The following is a 24,055-nucleotide window of genomic DNA, read 5'->3' on the forward strand; positions in this document are numbered from 1 at the left end:
TTTTGTTTTTTTTTTTTTTCGTGTTCTACTAAAATCTTTTTTTAACTTTTGCTTAAATTACACCAAACATAATAAAATTGGAGAGGACGGACATCTTTATAATATTGAGTTCTTCATCTGTGAATATGGTAACATCTCCATTAATTCAGGTTTCCTTTATATCCTTCAGAAATAGTTTATCATTTTGTCTGCAAAGAGTTTACACATATATTACTTTTTTTAGCTCCTTATGGTTTTTGTTTTTGTTTTAGTAGGAGTTGTGCTGTAATTCGTCATCTAGTTGCTGACTGTGGGTTTATGAGGAATCATATCCATTGCTGTAGGTCAATTTCGCACTCAATAATCTTGCGAAACGATGTTGTTAGTCCTAATAATTTGTTTACACTTTAAGTGTTGGCAATCATAATATCTGCAAAAAGGGCACGTGGTCTCTTCAATCCTTAAAAGATTATTCTTTTAATATATCTTTCTTATCGTAGAGGTTAGGCTCTCTAGCACAATGTTGAATAAGTGATAGTGGGCATCCTTGTTTTTGAATTTAACAGGACAGCTTCTCATGTATTACGTTTGCTGTTGGTTCATGGTGAATTCTACTTATCAGATGAAGGAAATTTGTTGCTATTCTTGATTTGCCATGAGTCTTTTAAAAAAATAAATATATATTGAATTTTACCAAATCCTCATTTATTGAGATTTTATAATTATTCTCCGGTAACATATTAATGTGATGGATTTCCTAGTGAAGAAGCATCCTTGTATTCCTAGAATAAACCCTCCCTGATAATAAATTATTTAAAAAAAACATTGTTAGGTTTAATTTGCTAATATTCATTAAGAATTTTTACATTTAATTTTGCAAGTGGAGTTTATCTGTATGTGTGTGTTCTTGCACAATCTTTGTCTGACTTTGAGATGATGTTATACCAGCCTTACAAAATACACTGCGTAGTTCCTTCCCTGCCATCTGGGAGAGACAGGAATAATGTGTTTCTTGAAAAGTGTGAACAAAAGTTCTCTGAAAAAGGACTTCGGAGGAAACAGATTTTATTCCAGGAACAGTTTGCAAACCAGGGAGGCACAGTCTCTCTGATGTAAAATGAAGATGCCTTCCAGAGACCAAAAGGAAGGCTGAGTTTTACAACAAAAGTTTCTGCCCAGGTTCTCTGTGAGGTCTGTTTATGCAAATGAAGGCTTGAAATTTGCTTAGTACTGATTAAGACAGCTGAGTTCTGATTGGTCAATACGCCACCACGCCCAGCTAATGTTTTCTATTTTTAGTAGATACAGGGTCCCAGTTATGTTGTCCAGACTGGACTTCAACTCCTGGGCTCAAGCCATCTGCCTGCTTTGGCCTCCCAAAGTGCAGGGATTACAGGTGTGAGCCACTGCACCCAGCCCAGGTTTGCATTTGTTCACAAAAGTTTTGTAGAAATCATCTATAAAGCCATCTTTGTTTTGCCCAGTTTTTAATTAAATTTTATCACTTATTGAATTTATTTCTAAGATATACATTTTATCTGAGTACATAAGATGATATTGTATAACATAATTTATTTTGTAGTTATCATATCTAATTGTTGTAAACTCGTTCACGGTAGCTCATGATTTTTTGCATTTCTACAGTATCTGTATTTGTATCCCTTTTCCTTTCTTATTTTTTTAATTCATACGTTCTGTATTTTTCTTGATCAGTTTTGCCAGAGCTTTGTCTAACTTATGATTAATTTCAAAAACTAACTCTTGGATGTGTTCTTCTCTGTTGTTTTCTTGATTTGTATCTTGTTTCTCTTTGTATCTTTTAAATTTCCTTCCTAGTATTTTTAGGCTTTATTATTCTTTTTCTACAGTCTTATGTTGAATGATCAGCTCATTAATATTCTTTCGTCTTCAAACATAACTATTTGAATGTCACATTAAAGAAATCTTTCATATACAGTGCTTTGTTGTGTTTATATTGTCATTTTTTGATAGTGTGTTTCTGAATGTATGTGGCATTTTAATATTATTTTATTAGAGTTTTCTAATGTTTCTGCATTGTGATCAGTATGATAGTGATTCCTTAGATTTTTAAATTATTTTTATTTTTATTTTTTTTGAGACAGGGCATTACTCTGTTGCCCAGGCAGGGGCGCAGTGGTGCAATCATGGCTGGCTCACTGCAGCCTGGAACTCCTAGGCTCAAGTGATCCTCCCGCCTCAGCCTCGCAAGTAGCTGGGTCTACGGGCACATGCCGCCACACCCAGCTAGCTTTTGTGTTTTTGTTGTGGGTCTTGTCGTGTTGCCTAGGCTGGTCCAAAACTCCTGGGGTCGAGTGATCCTCCTGCCATGGCCTCCCAAAGTGTTAGGATAACAGGGTTGCACCACTGTGCCTGGCAGAATATATTAAAGACTTATTTTCTACCTTAGTATTTGCTCAGTTTTTGTAACTATTCTGAGTGCTTTAACAGTATATTTGCTGTATTTGTTGATGATAGTTGCCTCTGACTCTCTCTCTCATCTTTCTTGTCCTCTAGAGAGGGCAAGAGAGATTTTAACATATTTATACATATATATTCTTGGTAATTTGAGTATTTAACTTTTTAAATTCCTTTAGCCTTACTCATATTTTCACCTTTGATCTGTTTCTGACAGATCAAAGAAATCTCTGATTGGGGATTTATAGTTTTTTTGAGTAATTTTGTCAATTTTTGCTGTAGATAGTTCAAGACAGCATGGTTGAATACCTTGAAGGATTTTTTTTCTCTTATTATAATGTAAAAATCTCTGTTTCCATGATTTTTTTTGCTATAAATAAATTTTTATTTCTGATATAAATATTTCTTCTGATATCTTTTCTTGGTCAGTCATTTTCAGTTACTTTATTTTAAACCTTTATTTTTATGTTTTGAGAAAATCTCTTATGAACGGCTAGCTGTGGATATATTTGAGTTCAATTCATTGATTTTTTGTGATTACTAATAGATTTAAACTTATTCCTATCATTTTGCCTTTTTCATTTTCTTCTTTTGTCCTTCTTCCTCCTTCTGTACCTTCTTCTTCATCTTTCTTACTGTTTTGGATCAATTATTTAAAAAAAAATCTGCTCCCATTCCTACTGGTTTGTAAGTTATGTATTTTTTTCCAGTGGTTACCCAGTACTTTTTAACGTGTATACTTAATTTTTCTAATAAGATATTTTCTCACTTGTAAATAAGATAGGGAATTTGCAGTATTGTAACTTCTCTCGGAACTCTCATATTTCTTGTATTATTACCTGGTGTATTATACCCCCTTCACCACCACATGTTCTTAAGCCCAAATAAGCTGTGTCGTTATTTATCATTTTTACATATAACATTTATGTTTAAATTTGTTTATCTACATGTTTATCTCTTTCTTTGTTTACTGTTCATTCATTTATTCAACAAATACTTTTGATTGCCCAGTAAGCATCGGGCACATAGAACAAGACAGATGAAGTGTCTGGCTTCATGGGGCTTCCATCACAGGGAGGGAGAGGATCATTAACAAAAATCGATATTACTATAATGCAGACCTAATAAGGACTGTTAGGAAAAGGAAAACTGAGCAAGGGGATAACAAGTGATGGGGGGGATGAACGCGGTGGCTCATGCCTGTAATCCCAGCACTTTGGGAAGCCAAGGAGGGAGGATCGCTTGAGTCCAGGAGTTCCAGACCAGCCAGGGCAACATAGTGAGATCTCATCTCCAGCAAAAATATTACAAAAATTAGCTGGGCATGGTGGTGCGGCACCTATGGTCTCAGCTACTCAGGAGGCTGAGGTGGGAGGATCGCTTGAATCCAGGAGGTCGAGGCTGCAGTGAGCCCTGATCCTGGCGCTGCACTCCAGCCTGGGCGGCAGAGCGAGTGATGAGAGGGTTTGGGTCAAGCGGCCAGGAAGGCCTCCGGGGGCGCCCACGCCTGGGCCGGGCTCTGCCTGAGGCGAGGGAGAGCCGCCCTTATCGGGCAAATGGCGCGGGCTCCCAAGTGGGAAGGTGGTTGGTTCCCTGGAGGCACAGCAGAGAGGCAGGGCTCTGAGGGGAAGGAAGGAAGGAGCCGGGCCGGGATCCTGCGCGTTATTCGTCCGGAGGGGAGCGGGCGCTGTCAACCCAGGGCAGAGGGGACCGCCGCAGGGTTCCAGCGTCCCTGCGGAGCCGGGACCATGGACGCGGGGCAGGGACCGCAGCCGGAGCTGGTGGGGGCTATGACAGCGGCTCCGGCGCGGGACCCGTGGCTCCCCGGGGTGCGGCGGCGAGGGCGGGCTGGGGTGGCGCGGGGCGGTCGCAGAGCTGAGCGGCGGTGCCTAGGGCCGGGCTCACCAAGGAGGCGCCTGTGCCTCAGTGGGCAGCGGGGGGAGCGCTCGTGACTGCGCGCGGATGGAGATGCCCATGGGCGTCGCGAGGAAGGACCGAGTGACCGAGGGCGCCTCCCGCCGGGAACCGGGAGGCTGCGGCGGCGTGGGGCGTCCCCGGCGTCCCCGGCGTCCCCGGCGTCCCCTTCGCTCTTCCTGGCTGCTCCTTCAGGGAGGCTGCGCTCTAATACCCGCGCCTAGGGGGCGTACATCGGAACGGCTTTATTTCGCCGGACGTTTGGCTGTCAGTTTACCTCGGTTCAGAATTCCAGGTCAGAGGTTCTTTTTCTTCAGCACTCAAAGAGCATTTCCTAACAGTACAGTGTCAGTAACACAACTTTACTATTCAACTTCTCAGTTCAGCAAAGCATCATGACATTATTTCATTTCGAAATGACATGGTTCTCGGGCCTTGACAGCCAAAAGGACGTGTCTACTAGGCCCTAATAATTTAGACTGTATGTTTCAGCTAAATGTTTTTTAAACTAACACACAAATAGTAAAGGAAGAAATTACATATTTTCTTTCTTTCTTTCTTTTGAGACAGAGTTTCGCTCTGTCGCCCAGGCTGGAGCGCAGTGGCGCGATCTCAGCTCACTGCAACCTCTGCTTCTGGGTTCAAGCGATTCTCCTCTCGGCTGTTATCAGGTGATCCACCCGCCTCGGCCTCCCAAAGTGCTGGAATTACAGGCATAAGCCACCGCGCCCAGCCAAAATTATATAATTTGAAAATGAGAGGGCCGGGCGCGGTGGCTCAAGCCTGTAATCCCAGCACTTTGGGAGGCCGAGGCGGGTGGATCACAAGGTCAAGAAATCGAGACCATCCTGGTCAACATGGTGAAACCCCGTCTCTACTAAAGATACAAAAAATTAGCTGGGCATGGTGGTGTGTGCCTGTAATCCCAGCTACTCAGGAGGCTGAGGCAGGAGAATTGCCTGAACCCAGGAGGTGGAGGTTGCGGTGAGCCGAGATCGCGCCATTGCGCTACAGCCTGGGTAACAAGAGCGAAACTCCGTCTCAAAAAAAGAAAAAGAAAAAGAAAGAAAACGAGAAAACTAAACATTTTGAACAATCCTTCTTGAGGAGGGAAATGTTACAAGTAAAGGAAGTAAAAATAAAAGAATAAAAATGCAATTAAAAATGAAAAAATAAAAGCAAAACAAAAAATTCTTAGTAATTGTGACCGTTCTGGATTTAATCTGAGAATATTAATTTTTTAAAACTATGTATAACGGGCCAGGTGCAGTAGCTCACGCCTGTCATGCCAACACTTTGGGAGGCCAAGGCGGGCGGATCACGAGGTCAAGAGATTGAGACCAACCTGGACAACATGGGGAAACCCCGTCTCTACTAAAAACTCAAAAATTAGCTGGGCGTGGTGGCATGCACCTGTAGTCCAAGGTACTTGGGAGGCTGGCGACAGAGCGAGACTCTGTCTCAAAGAAAACAAAACAAAAACAAAGAAACAAAAACCATGTGTAACAGTGCATGTATTCAATTTGAGGCTGTGGAATTTGAGATATGGTTAGAGTTTTTTTTCTAAAACGTGTTTCCTACTAAAATACAGGAGTGTTTTTTGTTTGTTTGTTTGTTTGAGACGGAGTTTCGCTCTTGTTACCCAGGCTGGAGCGCAATGGCGCGATCTCGGCTCACTGCAACCTTCGCCTCCTGGGTTCAAGCAATTCTCCTGCCTCAGCCTCCCGAGTAGCTGGGACTACAGGCGCGCGCCACCATGCCCAGCTAATTTTTGTATTTTTAGCAGAGACGGGGTTTCACCATGTTGACCAGGATGGTCTCGATCTCTTGACCTTGTGATCCACCCGCCTCGGCCTCCCAAAGTGCTGGGATTATAGGCGTGAGCCACCGCGCCCGGCCAGGAGTGTTGTATCTATTTTATACTCTATTTTATTTTGTTTATGTGAATGATTTTAACTTAACTATACCACTTTTTAAAATAAGAATATATTTCTAATTAAAAGAAAGCAATGTTTAAAAAGGTATAAACCCACAGGACAAAAAAGCAGATGGGTGAGCGATAACTGATTTCACACAGAAGAAAAAGGCAGTGACGGCAAGAGCCTGCGGAGGAATCAGCCCCGGGGAGTAATGAGATCAGAGGGCGTGGGTGTGAGGGTTGCAGCCAGCAGATTCTTGCGGGCTCAGTAGGAGTGAGCGAGGATCACCTTGCACTGTAGGACACCGGAGCATTGCAACATGGTGAAGTAATACCAGCTGGGAAAGTAGGCAAGCTTTGGGGGTATAGCTCAGGGGTAGAGCATTTGACTGCAGATCAAGAGGTCCCCGGTTCAAATCCGGGTGCCCCCTTCTGGTTTTCTTTCTGCTTCCGGATACCCTATGAACTCTACCATTCTGAGTCCACTCAAGTCACCTTCAGCACGCAGATTAGGTGAGTTGTTCAGGTGGCTAATTTCATTCAGGGGCTCATGGACTGGTAGGGAAGGTGGCTCCTTTTTTTTCAAAGGTCATCCGGCTCAGAAAATGGCTGTGGGAGGCTTCCATCATGACCCAGGGTGGCCATTTGTGCTTTGGGAGCTCTCATGTACTATTTATCTTTCCAAAGGAGAAACATAGGCAGGAATGGGGGAGCAGGCTGAATGAAGCCTGATGGCACCAGAACAGCCTGGGCGCTCCTCCTGCGCAGAGTTCCTGGACCTCAGCACGAGGCTCCAATGAGTAGTTCTGAGGAGAGCACTGGATATTTAGTTTTAAAAACAGCACATACCTCCACTCTTCCCCCTGCCTCCTCCTACCAAGCACCCGCTAGATGATTCTGACACGGACATTTAGGGGAAAACTATGCTAGACGGTTCTGAAGGGCATTCCTCTCAAACTGGCCTGATTATCAAAGCTGATGTCCTCTGCAGTGGACTGAGGGCCACAGGCGCAGACGGCTGCCAGGTGGGCAGAGGAGGAAGAGGGTGGGAAGGAGACTGGTGGGAAAGGTGTCTATCTGCCATGGAGACCTCCTAGGTTTCATGAAGACCACGAAAACATCAGTGACTTACTCTGCAAGAGCTCTGGATATCGCTACTGGGTGAGAAGGTGCTTGAGAGAACAGCAATGACTCATAGGTCAATCATTTGAACACAGATCACGTGGTCTTTGATTCATAACCCAAATAGCCCCAACCTGCTGTCATTTTTTTAAATTAAGATCTTATTTTTCAGAGTCATTTTAGGTTTACAGAAAATGTTACAGAACGTATGGAAAGCAGAAGTACAGACAGTTCCCTCCCACCTGTTTCCTCATCATTAACATCTTGGTTTAGTGTGGTACATTTGTTAAAATTAAGGAATGAATTTGATACATTATCATTACCTGACATCTATAGTTTACATCACAGTTCACTTTTTGCATTGCACTTATGGGTTTTGACAAATGCATAACGTCTTGTGTCTTCTGTTACAGTATCATACAGAAGTGCTTCCCTGCCCTGAAACTGTTCATCCCCATGCCCTGCCTGTTCACCCCTCCCTCCCTCCCCACAAAACCCAGGCAACCACTGACCTTTTCACTATCTCCCTCGTTTTGCCTTTTCCAGAGTATTTAGAGTTGGAATCATACACTGTGTGGCCTTTTTTGGATAACAAAACAATAAGCATTTAACTTAACAATAAGCATTTAAGGTCTTTCTCTGTTTTTTTGTGGTAGTTCATTTCTTATTATTGCTGAATATCATTCCTCTGTGTGACCCTGCTGTCAGTCTTGCTCAGGTTTGGAGTTAGCATTCTAGCTAGATTACATCTTCCTGCAAGGAGAGAGACAAGAAGCAGATGAGGCCTTTGCCAGAAAACCACCCCAAGCTCTGGCAGCCTCGAGCAATTTCCACAGTTTTTTATTCTGGCATAGATTCAGTCCCACTTATGTTGCTTGTGGAAGGTATTTGCAGTTGTCTTTTTTACACCCCCAACATTTGAAATTCTTTTCTATGTTTGGGGGGAATCCAAATCTATATGTGACTCTGAGTGGAAACCAGGACCTAACTATGCTACAAAAGCCAAAAGTACCAGATTTTTTCTTACCACTGGGCGTAAAAGTGCCCTAAGCTTGGCCAGTCACATATACATGTGAGACTTGGAATGTGGAATGAGGAAGCAGGAAGAGTTTGGAATGCACTCCAGGGAAGGCAGAGGTCTGGCATTGGCAGCGGGGCTGGTGGCTGCAACCAGCTTTCAGTGGGGGCATAATCAGCTCCCTAACCAGGACATTGTATGGGCGTATTCTGACTCCTTGGCTGCCTTTTAGTCCTAGCCATTTTCTGAGTGTGGATCTCTAGGTTTCCTTTAGTACTGTGAGGTTTTTTTCTGACGTCCTGCCAATAATTGCCTTATTTGATTCAAGTGGCCATTGCCAGTTTCTATTTTTGAGATAGAATGTTGAGAGTATGAAAACTAGTATATGGAGTGGGGTGAAGGAAGGAAGAGGAATATGGCAGTGGATACCTGCTTTTATTGGGACTGAAAGCAGTAAGCATCTGGCTATTTATTCAGGAATTAGAACCTGGCGCTCATTGATATACAATAACAAAATAGATGATTTGAGTATCACATGAGTCACTTGGAATGAAGTGCTCATGTGGGCACTTTGGTTTTGGTGTACTAAGTTACTGTAGAACAGCATGAAGCCCTGTGGAGTGGGGTGGCTAAATCTGTGGGTATTTGCAATGGTCTGCATGTGTCTCCCAAAATTCATGAATTGAAAACTTAATCCCTAATGCAATAGTGTGGGAGGTGGGGCCTAATGGGAGGTGTCTAGGTCATGAGGCCTCTGCCCTCATAAATGGATTAATGCTGCTATTTTAAAAAAGATTGCAGTGGCGAGGTACAGTGGCTCATGCTTATAATCTCAGCACTTTGGGAGGCCAAGGTGGGAGGATCACTTGAGCCTGGGAAGTCAAGGCCAGGCAACAGAGTGAGATTCCTATCTCCAAAGATGGGGGAAAACAGTTTGCAGGAGTGAATTTGCTCTCTTCCACTTTTGCCATGTGAGGATGCAGCAAGAAGGCCCTCACCAAATGCCAGCAGTTTGATTTTGGACTTCCCAGCCTCCAGAACTCTCAGAAATAAATGTATGTTCTTTATAAATTTTAATCTGTGGTACTCGGTTATGGCAGAATAAAATGGACTAAGCACTAGAACTTAAAGAAAGAAAATGAAGTTCAAATGTCTCAATACCCTACTCTAGGCAAAGCCAAGTGTAGAGAGCCTTATCTTTTGCTGCTGAATGACTGAAAAAGCCCCAAACCAAAAGCAGTATTTGATCCTGTGGATTGCTGAATTGCAACATCAGTTAAATTAATAGTTTCCTTATGTCTCATGTGTGAAAGGTAGGATACTGATCAGAAGAGAGTGGGATCCAAGATTTTCCAAAGGGCTATATCAAAGATTTTGAAGATTCAATGTACCTTCAGCCCCAGACCTATTGAGATTCCCCTGGCAACATTCCCTTCTCCTTGTCCATTGAAAGTGTTTCTGCCTTGCTTAAGGGAGCCACCTTGCCAGAGTAAGCCAATTCCCTTACCCCACCACACCAGACATTGGGAGACACAACTAGAGTAAGACTCCAACATGCTGTAGGGGTGTGTCACTTATGAAGGCATATCTAGAAAGTTAAGGCTTCCACATCAAACAAGCAACAGGCTTAAAATATGAGAAATGTATGTGGAAAAGGATTTTGAGAACCCCTAACCAAGAAAAAGTAAAATGCTACAATAGAAAGTTTTCACTTCATGCAAAAGCAAGCATTGAAGAATGAATAGAGGAAAAAAAGGCATGAGACACAAAGAAAATACAAATATGGCTGACCTAAACCCGGCTATATCTACAATAGCATTAAATGTGAATGCACTAAACATCCAATCAAAAGGAAAAGACTGTCAGACTGGATAAAATAAATAATATGTAACTGTATGCTGTCTGCAGAGTCACTCTTTAGATTCAAAGATACAAATAGATTGAAAGTAAATGATGGAAAACATATCACATATAAAGTAATCATAAGAAAGCTGGAGTCACTATAGTAATATACAACAAAAGATACTTTATTATTGTTATTATTTTGAGACAGGGTCTCACTCTGTCACCCAGACTGTGGAGTACAGTGGTGTGATCACAGCTCACCACAGCCTCAACTTCTCAGGCTCAAGTGATCCTCCCACTTCAGCTTCTCAAGTAGCTGGAACTACAGGTGTGCAATCACCCTAGCCAATTTTTGTATTTTTTGTAGAGATGGAGTTTTGTCATGTTGCCCAGGCTGGTCTTCAACTTCCAGGCTCAAGTGATCAGCCTGCCTTAGCCTCCAGCAGTGCTAGGATTACAGGCATGAACCACCACACTTGGCCCAAAATACTTTTAAACAAAACATATTACTAGAGAGAAAGAGGGACATTTTATAAAAATAAAATGATCAATCTATCTGAAATAAATAAAGCATTTAAACACATATGTATCTACTAATGGCACCAAAATGCGTGAAGCAAAATCTGAAGCATATGTGCACCCAACATAAACTGGAGCACCCAGATATATAAAGCAAATATTAGTAGAGCTAAAGAGAGAGATCTCAATACAATAAAAACTGGAGACTTCAGCATCCTACTTTCAGCATTGGACAGATCTTCCAGACAGAAAATTAATAAAGAAACTTCAGGCCAGATGTGGTGGCTCATGCCTGTAATCCTAGCACTTTGGGAGGCAGAGGTGGGTGGATCACCTGAGGTCAGGAGTTCAAGACCAGCCTGGCCATCATGGTGAAAAGCCTGGGCATCATGGCCCATCTTTAAAAAAATAAAAGAAACGTCAGACTTAATCTGCACTATAGACCAAATGAACCTAATAGGTATTTACAGAACATTTCATTCGATGGCTGTAGAATACACATTCTCCTCAGCACATGGATCATTCTCAAGGATAAACCATATGTTAAGCCAAAAAACAAGTCTTAAAATTTCAAACATTCTAAAATTATATTAAGTATCTTCTTTGACCATAACGGAATAAAGTAGAAATAAACAAAAAGGGGATTTTAGAAACTATACAAACACATGAAAATTAAACAACACGTTCCTGAATGACCAGTGGGTCAATGAAGAAATTAAGAAATAATTTTAAAATTACTTGCAACAAATGGTAATGGAAACACAACATACCAAAACCTGTGGGATATAGTGAAAACAGTACTAAAAGGTAAGTTACAACAATAAGTGCTCACATCAAAAAAGCAGAAAAACGTCAAATAAAATATCTGATGATGTATCTTAAACAATTAGAAAGACAAGAGCAAACCAAACCCAAAATTAGTCAAAGGAAAGAAGTGATAGAGACTAGAGCAGAAAGAAATGAAATTGAAATGAAAAATAATACAAAAGATTAATGAAACAAAAAGTTGGTTTTAAAAAAAAGACAAAAAAAGTTGACAAACCTTTAGCCAGACTAAGAAAAATAATAGAGAAGATCCAATAAACTCAAAGAGAAGAAGAAGACATTGCAGTTGATAGTGCAGAAATCCAAAGGAGCATGAAGAGGCTACTATGAACAACTATATGCCAATAAACTGGAAAACCTAGAAGAAATGAATAAATTTCTAGACACATACAACATACCAAGATTGAACCAAGAAGAAATCCGAAACCTGAACAGATCAACAGTAAGTAATGAGATTGAAGCTGTAATAAAATCTTCCGGGAAGAAAATCTCAGGACCTGATGGCTTCACTGCTAAATTTTACCAAACATTTAAAGAATTATGCCGGGCGCGGTGGCTCAAGCCTGTAATCCCAGCACTTTGGGAGGCCGAGGCGGGTGGATCACGAGGTCAAGAGATGGAGACCATCCTGGTCAACATGGTGAAACCCCGTCTCTACTAAAAATACAAAAAAATTAGCTGGGCATGGTGGCACGTGCCTGTAATCCCAGCTACTCAGGAGGCTGAGGCAGGAGAATTGCTTGAACCCAGGAGGCGGAGGTTGCGGTGAGCCGAGATCGCGCCATTGCACTCCAGCCTGGTTATCAAGAGCGAAACTCCGCCTTTAAAAAAAAGAAAAAAAGAAAAAAAAAAAGAAGAAGAATTAATATGAATCTTACTCAAACTATTCCAAAAAAATAGAGGAGGGAATACTTCCAAACTAATTCTATGAAGCCAGTATTACCCTTGTGCCAAAATCAAAGACGCATTAAAAAAAAAAAAAGTAAAGTACAGGCTGATACCTCTGATGAACATTGATTTAAAAATTCTCAAGAAAATACTGCAATTCGAATTCAACGACATATTAAAAAGATCATTCAGGCAGGGCATGGTGACTCACGCCTGTAATCCCAGCATTTTGGAAGGCCAAGGCCAGTGGATCACTTTGAGCTCAGGAGTTCGAGACCAGCCTGGGCAACATGGTGAAACCCCATCTCTAAAATAATACTAAAATTAGCTGGGCATTGGCAGCATGTGCCTGTAGTCCCAACTACTTGGGATGCTGAGGCTGGAGAATTGCTTGAGCCTGGGAGGCCTAGTTTGCAGTGAGTGGAGATCACCACACTGCGTCCTGCCTGGGTGACAGAGTGACCCCCATCTCAAAACAAACAAACAAACAAACAAATAAATAATTCATTATGACCAAGTGAGATTCATCTCAGAGATGTAAGGATGGTTCAATATATTGCAAATCAATCAATGTGATACATCATATCAAGAGTGAAGGACAAAAAGCATATGATCATTTCAATTGATGCTGAAAAAGCATTTGGTAAAATTCAACATCTCTTCATGATAAAATCTCTAAAAAAACTGAGTATAAAAGAAACATACCTCAACACCATAAAAGCCATATGCAACAGACCCATAGCTAGTCTAATACTGAATGAGGAAATCTGAAAGCCTTTCCTCTAAGATCTGGAACAAGACAAGGATGCCCACTTTCACCGCTGTTATTCAACACAGTACTGGAAGTCTTAGCTAGGGCAGTCACACAAGAGAAAGAAACAAAGGGCAACCGAACTGGAAAGGAAGACGTCAAATTATCCTTGTTTGCAGATTGTATGACCTTATACGGCAAAAATCCTAAAGATTCCACCAAAACCTATTAGAACAGGTAAATTCAGTAACGTTGCAGGGTACAAAATCAACATACAAAAATTAGTAGCATTTCTATATGCCAACAGTGAACAATCTGAAAAAGAAATTAAGAAAATAATCTCATTTACAATAGCTATGAGTAAAATAAAATATCTAGGAATAACATTAACCAAAGAAGTGAAAGATCTGTATGATGGAAACTATAAAACATTGATGTAAGAAATGGACGAAGACACTAAAATGGAAAGATATTCTATATTCATGGAGGAATCAATATTGTTAAAATGTCAATGCTACTTAAAGCAATCTACAAATTTAATGCAATCCCTACCAAATACCAATGGCATTCTTCACACAAATAGAAAAATTAATTATAAAATTTATATGGAACCACAGAAGACCCAGAATAGCCAAAGCTGTCCTGAGCAAAAAGAACGAAACTAAAGGAATCACATTATCTGATTTTATACTACAGAGCCATAGTAACCAAAAATCATGGTACTGGCATAAAAGCAGATATAGAGACCAATTGAACAGGATAGAGAACCCAGAAATAAATCCATACATCTACAGTTCGCTCATTGTTGACAAAGGTACCACAAACGTACCTCAGGGAGAGGACAGTCTCTAGTAAATGATGCTGGGAAAACCCGGTATTTGTATGCAGAAGAACAAAACTAGACCCCCATATTTTGCCACATACAAGAATCAAATAAAAATGGATTAAAGACTTAAATCTAAGACCTAAACTATAAGAAAACATTGAGGAAACTCTTCAGAACATTGGACTGGGCAAAGACACCTTAAGCAATACTCCACAAGTACAGGCAATCAAAGCAAAAATGAACAAATGGGATCACATCAAGTTAAAAAGTTTCTGGACAGCAAAGGAAAAAAATCAACAACTGAAGAGACAACCCACAGAATGGGAGAAAATATTTGCAAACTACCCATCTAACAAGGGATTGATAACCAGAATTTATAAGAAATTAGACAACTCAATTTAAAAAATCGAATCCAATTTTAAAATGGGCAAAAGTTCTGAATAGACATTTCTCTAATGAAGACATACAAATGGTAAACAGGTATGTGAAAAGATACATCTCAACCTCATTGATCATCAGAGAAATGAAAATTAAAACTATGTCTTCATCTTACTCCAGTTAAAATGGCTTTTATCCAAAAGATGGGGAATAAATGCTTCTGAGGATGTGAAGAAAAGGGCACACTTGTACAACCGCAATGGAGAACAGTTTGGAGTTTCTCAGAAACCTAAAACTAGAACTACCATATGATCCAGCAATATACACAATAGCCAAGATTTGGAAGCAACCTAGGTGTCCATCAGCAGATGAATGGATAAAGAAAATGTGGCATATATACACAGGGGAGTACTATTCAGCCTTGAAAAAAAATGAGATCCTGTCATTTGGAGCAACTTGGATGGAGTAAGTTCACTTATTTCACATGTTAAGTGAAATAAGCCAGGCACAGAAAGACAAACTTTGCATTGTTCTCAATTATTTGTGAGACCTAAAAAAATTTTAAACAATTAAATTCATGGAGATAGAGAGAAAAGTGATGGATACCAGAGGCTGGGAAGGATAGTGGGGCAGGGGAGTGGGATAGTTAATGGGTACAAACATGTAGTTAGATAGAATAAATAAGACCTAGTATTTGCTAGCACAACAGAGTGACTACAATAAATAACAACTTGTACACTTAAAAATAACTAGAAGAGTATAATTGGATTGTTTGAAACACAAGGAAATGATAAATGTTTGAGGTGATGGTTATCACATTTACCCTGATGTGATTATTATGTATTGAATACCTGCATCACAATATCTCATGTACCCCATAAACATATACACCTACTATGTACCCACACATTTAAAAGTAGAATCAATTAATATAATAAATTATGTACATAGAACAAACCCAAAATATTACATGATCATCTCAATAGATGCAGAAAAAGCATTTAGCAAAATTAAACAGCCTTTCATGGTACAAACACACAAAAACGGCCGGGCGCGGTGGCTCACGCCTGTAATCCCAGCACTTTGGGAGGCTGAGGCGGGCAGATCACGAGGTCAAGAGATCGAAACCATCCTGGCCAACATGGTGAAACCCCAACTCTACTAAAAGTACAAAAAATTAGTCAGGCATGGTGGTGCCTCCCTGTAGTCCCAGCTACTCGGGAGGCTGAGACAGGAGAATTGCTTGAAACCGGAAAACGGAAGTTGCAGTCAGCTGGGATCGCGCCACTGCACTCCAGCCTGGCGATAGAGCAAGACTATGTCTCAAAACAAACAAACAAACAAAAAAAAACACTCAAAAAACTAGGAAAAAAAAGGAAACTTCCTCAACCTGATAAAGGGCATCTTTGGAAAAATCTCACAGCTAACATCGTACTTAATGGTGAAAGACTGGATGCTTTCCTCCTAAGATCAGTAGTAACACAAGGATGTCTGCTCTTACCATTTCTATGCAACATTAGACTGCAAATTCTAGCCAGGGCAATAAGCAAGAAAAACAAGTCATTCACAATGGAGAAAAAGTAAAACTATACCTATGCACAGATGATATGATGTTATGTATAGCAAAACCTAAGGAATCCTCTAAAAACTGTTTAATAAATGAGTTCAACAACATTGCAAGATATAAAGTTAATATACAAAAATAAATCTATTTATATAAACTTATGAACAATCCAAAAATGAAATTACCAAAACAATTTGATTTACAGTAACATCAAAAAAATGTTTAGGAATAAGTTTTACAAAAAGCCTATTATCTGGAGCTAAAACACTGTTCAAATGGATTAAATACAATCTAAGTAAAAGAAAAAAATACCCCATGTTTATGGATTGGAAGACTTTCTATTGTTAAGATGATGCAATAGACTGAACGTTTGTGCCCTCCGCCCCACCCGCAAAAAATCATATGTTGAAACCGAATCCTTAGTGTGATGGTATTTGGAGATGGGACATTTGGGAGGTGCTTAGATCACGAGGATGGAACCTTCATGAAGGGGATTAGTGCCCTTATAGAGATTCCAGAGTCTCCCTTTGCCTCTTCTGCCCCTTCTGTGGCATCGGGATGCAGTGAGAGGATAGCCATCTATGAACCAGGAAGTGGGCCCTCTTCAGACACCAAATCTGCCAGTGCCTTGATCTTGGACTTCCCAGGCCCCAGAACAACTAGAAATAATTCTTTGTTATTTATAAGCCACCCAGTCTATGAAAGTTTGTTATAGCAGCCACAACAGACTAAGGTAATGCTTCTACTCATCAAAGTAATCTACAGATTCAATGCAATTGCTGTCAGAATCCCAGTTGACTTTGTAGAAATACAAAGTAATCTCAGATAATCTGCCTGCCTCGGCCTCCCAACATGCTGGAATTACAGGCATGAGCTACCATGCCCAGCCTGTTCATATTTTAAAATATTTGTTTCTTTGTGTTTCTCTTAGTGGGTTAATTCCAATCTCTTCCTTGTCTTTAAGCTCTGAAGTGCTTTCTTCTACTTGTTCTAGTCTATTGTCGAACCTTTCCAGTGTATTTTGTATTTCTCTCTTTTTCTTTTCTCTTTTTTTTTCTGGACACAGAGTCTCACTTTGTTGTCCACCCTGCAGTGCAGTGGTACCATCTCAGCTTACTGCAACCTCTGCTTCCCAGGTTCAAGTGATTCTCATACGTTAGCCACCCAAGTAGCTGGGACTACAGGTGCACAATGGCTAATTTTCGTATTTTTTAGTAGAGACAGGGTTTTGCCATGTTGGCCAGGCTGGTCTCGAACTCCTAACTTCAAGTGATCTACCCGCCTCAGCCTTCCAAAGTACTGAGATTACAGGTGTGAGCCACCATGCCCGGCCTAGGCTATTGTCTTGATGCATAAATTCTACTTTCCATGTCAAAGATGAAAAATTATTTTTCATTATTTTTCTTTTGTAAAACTGCTAATTTCCTTTTCCCATCTCTAGTAGTATTGTGGTAAAGTATTTTGTATTTCTCTAAGGGTGTCTTTCATTTTCAGAAATTGTCATTATTTTTTTTCATGATACCTATTTCTCTTGGAGACGTTTTCATCCTTATCCTGTATTTTTTTAAAAATTTCTTTAAGTTGGTTTTAACCTTTCTCTGGTACTTCCTTGAGTAGCTTAATAATTAATCTTCTGAATTCTTTATTTGGCAATTCATAGATTTCTTCTTGGTTTAGATCCAGCAGCTAGTGTGATCTTTTGAGTGTGTTATACAAACTTATTTTGTCATATATCCAGAATTACCTTTCATTTGGATAGACTGTTTTAGTGGAAAGATCTGCAACTCGAGGGCTTCTGTTCAGATTCTTTAGTCCCATAGGGTGACCCCTTGGTGTAGTGCTCTCCCCCTTCCCCTAGGGATGGGGTTTCCTGAGAGCTGGACCGCGGTGATTGTTATTGCCCTTCTGGGTCTAGCCACCCAGCAGGGCTACAGGCTCTGGACTGGTGCTGAGGAATGTCTGCAAAGAGGTCTCTGCTGTGAGCTGTATTCAGGTCTCCCAGCTGAAGAAACCAGCACCTGCTCTGGTGGAGGTGGCAGGGGAGTAAAATGGACTCTGAGAGTCCTTGGTTGTGGCTTCATTTAATGCACTGATTTTCTTAAATGTTGGTTGTACTAGCAGTAAAGCTGTCACGTGGACAGACTCAGGATCTCTGGTTAGGCAGGATGTTACTGGCAGTGGAACTAACTGTTGTTTTTTTTCCTTCTTTGGAGAAGGATGTTCTATTATTCATTGCTGTAATGGCTTGAGTTGGTTGGCCTTTAGCCAGGAGGTGGCCCTTTCCATGAAGCACCAGCTGTGGTAGTAGAAGAGGGATATAAGCTTGCCCTAAGTTGGCCACGGTAAGTGTTCAAGTTTCTCAGGTGATTGGTGGGGCCAGAGAACTCCCAAGACCTTATGTCTTTTGTCTTCAGCTACCAGAGTGGGTAGAGGAAAACCAATAGGTCAGGGGCAGAGAGGGTCTGAGCTCTGACTCTCCTTGGGTGGGGCTTGCTGCAGCCACTGCAGGGAATAGGGTGGGGGGTTCTCGGGCCAACGGAGTTATGTTTGAAGGGGGTTAAGGCTGTCTCTGCTACATTATACAGGTTACCTGGAAAGTGGGAGAAAGCTAACAGTGACAGGCCTCACCCAGCTCCCATGCAGTCAGCAAGGCCAGTCTCACTCCCTCCAGGCCCTGTCAACAGCACCGAGTTTACATTCAGGTAGCTGGCACACAGGGCTGCAATCCTGCTTAAGGCTCCAAGCCTCCCCACTGAGAAAGCAAGCAGGGCTTTCAGGCCTCATCCCTCCTGTCTGCCCATGCTGTCAGGTACAGCTCCTGTGCTCATATCTACGCTTCTCATTCATCCCGTGGATTCTGCTTGGGAAATTTCTTGCTGAGTTGAAATTATTACAAAGTTCAGCTAGAAGCTTCTTTAACCCTGTAGTCCCTCTGTAATTCTGCTGGCTGCCTTCCCTAAGGACCCTTGTGAGATAAAGTCAGAAATGGCTTCCCTAATCTTGAGCTGGAGTCTGGGAGTGCCTAGGGGGCCCTTCTTGCTGCTTCTTCTACTTTTATATTTTGCTCAGCTCCCTAAATCCATTTCAGCTCTAGGTAAGGTTAAATCCTACTCCTGTAATCTGGGTGTTTAGGTTCCACAGTGAAGATGTGTGTTCAGAGGTAGACCTTCTCCCCTCAAACATTGGGAACTCACAGTTTTTCAGCTACCTCATGGAGTTTGCAGCAGAAATCTGCTTCTTTAAAAGGATCTGTGAGTTCTTTTGGTTTTTCTGGTGTGTTCCTATGGTGGTTCTTGGAGCAAAAGTTCATAATGTGAATCTCCACATGCTGTTTTGTTTGTCCAAGTGGGAGCTGCACGTTGGTCCTCTCTTCCATCCACCATTTTCTACACTCTCAGCATTTTAATTTCCATGAACCAGTTTCTGTGACTGTGCATCCTTTCCATTTTGTCCAATCTTTGAATGTAAATGTTTATTGCAATAAGTCTGTTCTTATACCATCAGTATATTGGAGGTGTTCAATGTGTAGAAATCTTGTCTTTTGAGTTCATAGATCTTTGAGTCAAGAGAAGCCTCATCTGATTCAATGTAGATCACAAAAGCCTGGACTCTGTCTAATTGAATGAGGCTTTGAGAGCCTTGGGATAGAGGTGAGTATATTTTGCACTTGGTTGAGATGTAAATGATTATGACCAAGAGGGCAGTTCGTGGTAGAGGAAACTCTCGGCCCTGGATGTTGACTTATTTCTGCATCTGTGGCCTTCGGCTTCTTTTCAGATCTTCCCACTGGAGGTGAAACATGTTTTCTTGCACTTGAGTTACGGCTTCGTCTTGTGACTGGCCATGATCAATGAGGTGTTCTCACATGTAATGCAAATAGGGGCTCTAAAGCAGCTTGCAAAGTTAGGCCTGCCCCTTCGTGTTTCTGCTGTCTCTATAAGCAAATTTCCCTTGCCAGGTGCTACTCCTCCACCCAGGATCATGGAATGGACGCACATGGAGCAGACCTGAGCCAGCTCAGACAGAAACCAAGCACAGATGGACCCACATCTTCAAGCAGGGACACCAGGTCAAGCTCAGCCTACATCAGCTGATTGGCATCCATGCTGCTGACCTATGAGCATGAGAATACATGCTTATGGTTTCAGGCAGCTGAACTTTGGGATGATTTGTTACGAAACATTGCTGTGGAAATAGCTGACAAATAGAGCCTTGATTCTTAACACCTGCCTCTCACCCCACCCGCATCCCCTACACCCATCAGGTATGCGTAAGGAAATGGGAGGAGGCCTCATTTGAAGGAGTTCAGGTTGTGGCTACAGAATACAAAGTATCATTAGACAAGTGAAGGGTCTCTGGTAATGGAGGGGTGGACACATGACCCGAAGAGCAGTCTCTAGTCAGTTGTGGTAGGGCTGCCAATTTCCACAAGCTGGCCGGGAATGAATACAATTTACAGTGCACTACAGAATCCTTGGGTGTGGTGACACAGGTGAAATAGGCTAAGGAGGAATCTTTACCAGGCAAGGGGGTATAGCTCAGGGGTAGAGCATTTGACTGCAGATCAAGAGGTCCCCGGTTCAAATCCGGGTGCCCCCTGCCACTGCTTGGCTGTGGGTTCTGTTTTTCTGATGTTGAGCTTGTCACCCTTATCACCGTCCTTTCTCATGTCAGTTTTCACAGGTGACTTCATTTTTCTGGCACAAGTCATGGTCAGGTCACTAATACTACGCATGTGTTTCAGAAGTTCTAATTAGCTGCTATTCTTTGAAGAAGTTTTTATTTGAAGTCTATATTATGCAAGGACAGGCTGAATCAGAGGTTACCCAGTCTGACTTTGCATCAGAATTACTGACGGATCTTATTACAAACACAGACTACTCCCTAGAAATTCCAATTTAATAGGACTGAGGAGGAACTGGAGAACTTCTACTTTTGAGGGGGCAGGTGGGGCATAATCCCCTGTTAATTCCAATCCTAACATCCAATAACTCTAAGTGGCTGGAAAATTGTTTTGGAACCTACAACAACATGTCATCCTACACAAGATCACAGTGGGAAGCATCAGTGGCGTTCAAGATAATGACTGCCTTCAGTCCATCATAGAGGGCATGTGGGGTGCTGAGCTACAGGTAGTGGCAGTGGCCAGGTGTGTAGAGGTGGGAGAGTGTGGGAAAGGTGGGGGACGTCAGAATGAAGCTGTGGGCATGGTAGGAGGGTGACCAATTGCAATGGCACAGTCAGCTAGGGGTGGTGGCACTCCATTAAGTGATTTCTCGACTCCCTCCGTTAAAGTTTAGAATTGAATCATGCTCAAGGCAACACTAGTTGTTTTTGAGTAAAGCATATCATTGACGATCCACAGGCACTGACTCAAATTCACATGCTCCCTACCTACACTCATTTCTTCCCCTACTAACCAGGGTATTCAAAAACAGTTTCCTTTCACCTCGTGAGGTCCCTGCAGCTGAGTCTTCTGCAAGGAGAGATGAAAGGGTAAGGAGATTGGTTTGTCCCATGCTCCTCTGTACTTTCCTGCTGCCCCATGTGACCTGCCCAAATCTGCTTTGCAGGCCTGATTCAGTCTTGATTGCTTTTCTTTGGTGAGCATTTCTCTTGTGTTTTCTTGTTTTTCTCCCCATTCTTCCCCAGCCTGTGAACCCTCTGTCCACGTTTTGAGGATCCCCAGTTGTGTGAGGCGCAGTGGAAGACATGGCTCTGCTTGCAGCCCCCGAAGCTGAAGGAAAAAGCCACTTGCTCTCTTTGTCTTCCTGGCACTTCTGGCCACTCAGGTGCCCCCAACTGACCCTATGCATGCAGACTGAGTGAATTGTAGAGGCAGAGACAACTTAGCATTTATTTCCCAGCTGGCAGAGCTCAGGCACTGTCTAGCAGCTCCCTAACCAATGTGACTTCCTGATAGCCTGGCTGCGTGGGTCCCCTAGATCTCCCCTGCTTCAGAAGCCTGAGCTCCCTGACACACGGACAATGGCCATCTTAACTGTTTCACTGGACAGAACCCATTTCTGTAACAATGTCCCTAGGCAGCTACCACAGTTGGAAAGGTTGCAGGTAAAGGATCCTAAAGAAAATGGGGTGAGTGTAGGATGGATTTTCTGTTGTGATTGGGATTGCACATAGTAGAAATCCAGTTGATTGTTCAGGGTTGAACATCTGGGAGCCACAGGTCTCTGGGGTGAAGTAACTGAGTAACTGATCACCTGGATGCAAAGCTGCTTGTCACCTGGTAGGCATTCAGTGGTTGCTGTGGCCGGCACCCATTCTGTTTGGTCAGTGTCTGTGTTGTAGCTGTGGTTAAATATTTCAAGTGTCACTCCTTGGAATAAAGTTCCCGCTGAAGGACAGAACTTTTAGGGACCAGAGCAGTATAGAGGGCCCAGCCGAGTCTGAGAGCGTTGGGAAGCTCAGAGACATGCAATGGAGAGCTCAGACGTCTACAACGCCCTCTCCAGACACGGATGGAATGTGCAGATATCCCCACGACTGCAGCAAAAGACTTGGCTCTTGCTGCTGAATACCTGAGATAGCTGAAAAATAAAAAGGCCGAATTGTTCATCCTCAATTATCATTGGTTTCACACTTTCCTGATCTCTCGTGTTATGAATTTTACTTCAGTGATCGCTGCAGGGAATTTTTAGAAGATGTCAGCAGACCACCTCAAACTTGAAGACAACTTGTGGCCAGGTGGGGTGGCCCATGCCTGTAATCCCAGCACCTTTGGGAGGCCAAGGCGGGTGGATCATGAGGTCAACAGATCGAGACCATCTCCACTAAAACTACAAAAAGTTAACTGGGCATAGTGACACGCACCTGTAGTCCCAGCAACTCGGGAGGCTGAGGCAGGAGGATCACTTTAACTCGGGAGGCAGAGGTTGTAGTGACCACGATCATTCCACTGCACTCCAGCATGGTGACAGAGTGAGACTCCATCTCAAAAAAAAAAAACAAACTGCTACACTCTACTCTCATATTAGCCTTTGTTGGCATACTTCTCTATTCCTGAGATAATAGTGGCAGTGAGGAAAAATGCTTACGTTCCATGAGTCTCCCTGATTAGTCAAGAAGAACACTAGGGAATGGATTCTATTTGCCAAATTCTACCTACATGTATATATATATATTTTTTTTTTAATTTATTTCTTCTTATTATTTTTTGAGACAGAGTCTCACTCTGTTGCTAGGTGCCAGGCTGGAGTGCAGTGGTGCAACCTCGGCTTACTGCAACTTCCACCTCCTAGGCTCAAGCAATTCTTCTGCCTCAGCCTCCCGAGTAGCTGGGACTACAGGCGTGCACCATCACACCCAGATAATTTTTGTAGGAGAGACGAGATTTCACCATGTTGGCCAAGATGATCTTGATCTCTTGACCTTGTGATCCACCTGCCTCAGCCTCCCAAAGTGTTGGGATTACAGACGGGAGCCACCATCTCTATTTTTAATAATCCAGAAAGTTACTTTCTAATGGCTATGTGCACATACACACATTTGATATGTCTCGTTTTGAGTGTCTATGGTGGCCTATCCTTTCAGCTTTTTATCAAAAAATAAGTTGATAAAAAAAGTTATTTTTTTAATCAAAAAAAATTTGTGATAAGGGAAACAGCCTTGGCACTAAATCCAAAAGGATATTTGGCAGATGCTTCAGCCAAAGAAAAAGAATAAGAAAACACTGGTTCTTAAGTTTCCCTCTTGTCTCACGTGTCCACTGTGACAACTATGTTTCTGTCGCCAGCACAGCAGCATTCCTTGCTGAAACAGACCTTGGTGCAGACGTCTCGGTGATACTGAGGTAGTGGACATGTGCGTGGTTTTTGGCTGCCCAGTGTCCGTTTCCCTTCCTAATAGCCTGGTTTCCCTGAGTACAGTCTGGAGGACTAGAATGCAGGATCTTCTATAACCTTGACATGGACATGCCCTGATGCTAGCTGCATCATATAGGTGCCCTTTTCTTGGTCCTTGAGCCCCTGGGCTCAGGGACAAGTGCCCAGAATGGTTGGCTCTGGACCAGGCAAATGCCATCTCAGGCCACGCTGGCCTCACGGTGAGATCAC

General features: G+C 42.3%; 1 protein-coding gene and 2 non-coding genes across 10 annotated transcripts in view; all 3 read left to right on the forward strand.

The window, feature by feature from the left end:
- Positions 1-24,055, forward strand: part of LOC128928445 (uncharacterized) — a 60,009-nt gene that overhangs the window by 20,080 nt on the left and 15,874 nt on the right. For 2 of the 8 annotated variants that reach the window (XM_078343543.1, XM_078343541.1), the window contains exon 1: positions 4,075-4,624. The exons of 2 other annotated variants lie outside the window; for them this stretch is intronic. In XM_078343543.1, coding sequence (XP_078199669.1) covers positions 4,378-4,624 — 247 coding nt within the window. In that variant the 5' untranslated portion in view covers positions 4,075-4,377. Of the gene's footprint in view, positions 1-4,074; positions 4,625-19,941; positions 20,248-21,406; positions 21,480-21,635; positions 22,546-24,055 lie in introns of those variants that run through there. 4 more of the 8 variants (XR_013524159.1, XR_013524161.1, XR_013524160.1 and 1 more) reach the window with 4 other exon arrangements.
- TRNAC-GCA (transfer RNA cysteine (anticodon GCA)) lies at positions 6,607-6,678 on the forward strand. The gene has a single exon. It is a non-coding gene; the product is annotated as a tRNA-Cys (tRNA).
- TRNAC-GCA (transfer RNA cysteine (anticodon GCA)) lies at positions 20,511-20,582 on the forward strand. The gene has a single exon. It is a non-coding gene; the product is annotated as a tRNA-Cys (tRNA).

The sequence above is a fragment of the Callithrix jacchus genome, chromosome 11, assembly GCF_049354715.1.
Source record: "Callithrix jacchus isolate 240 chromosome 11, calJac240_pri, whole genome shotgun sequence".
Classification (NCBI taxonomy): Eukaryota; Metazoa; Chordata; class Mammalia; order Primates; family Cebidae; genus Callithrix; species Callithrix jacchus.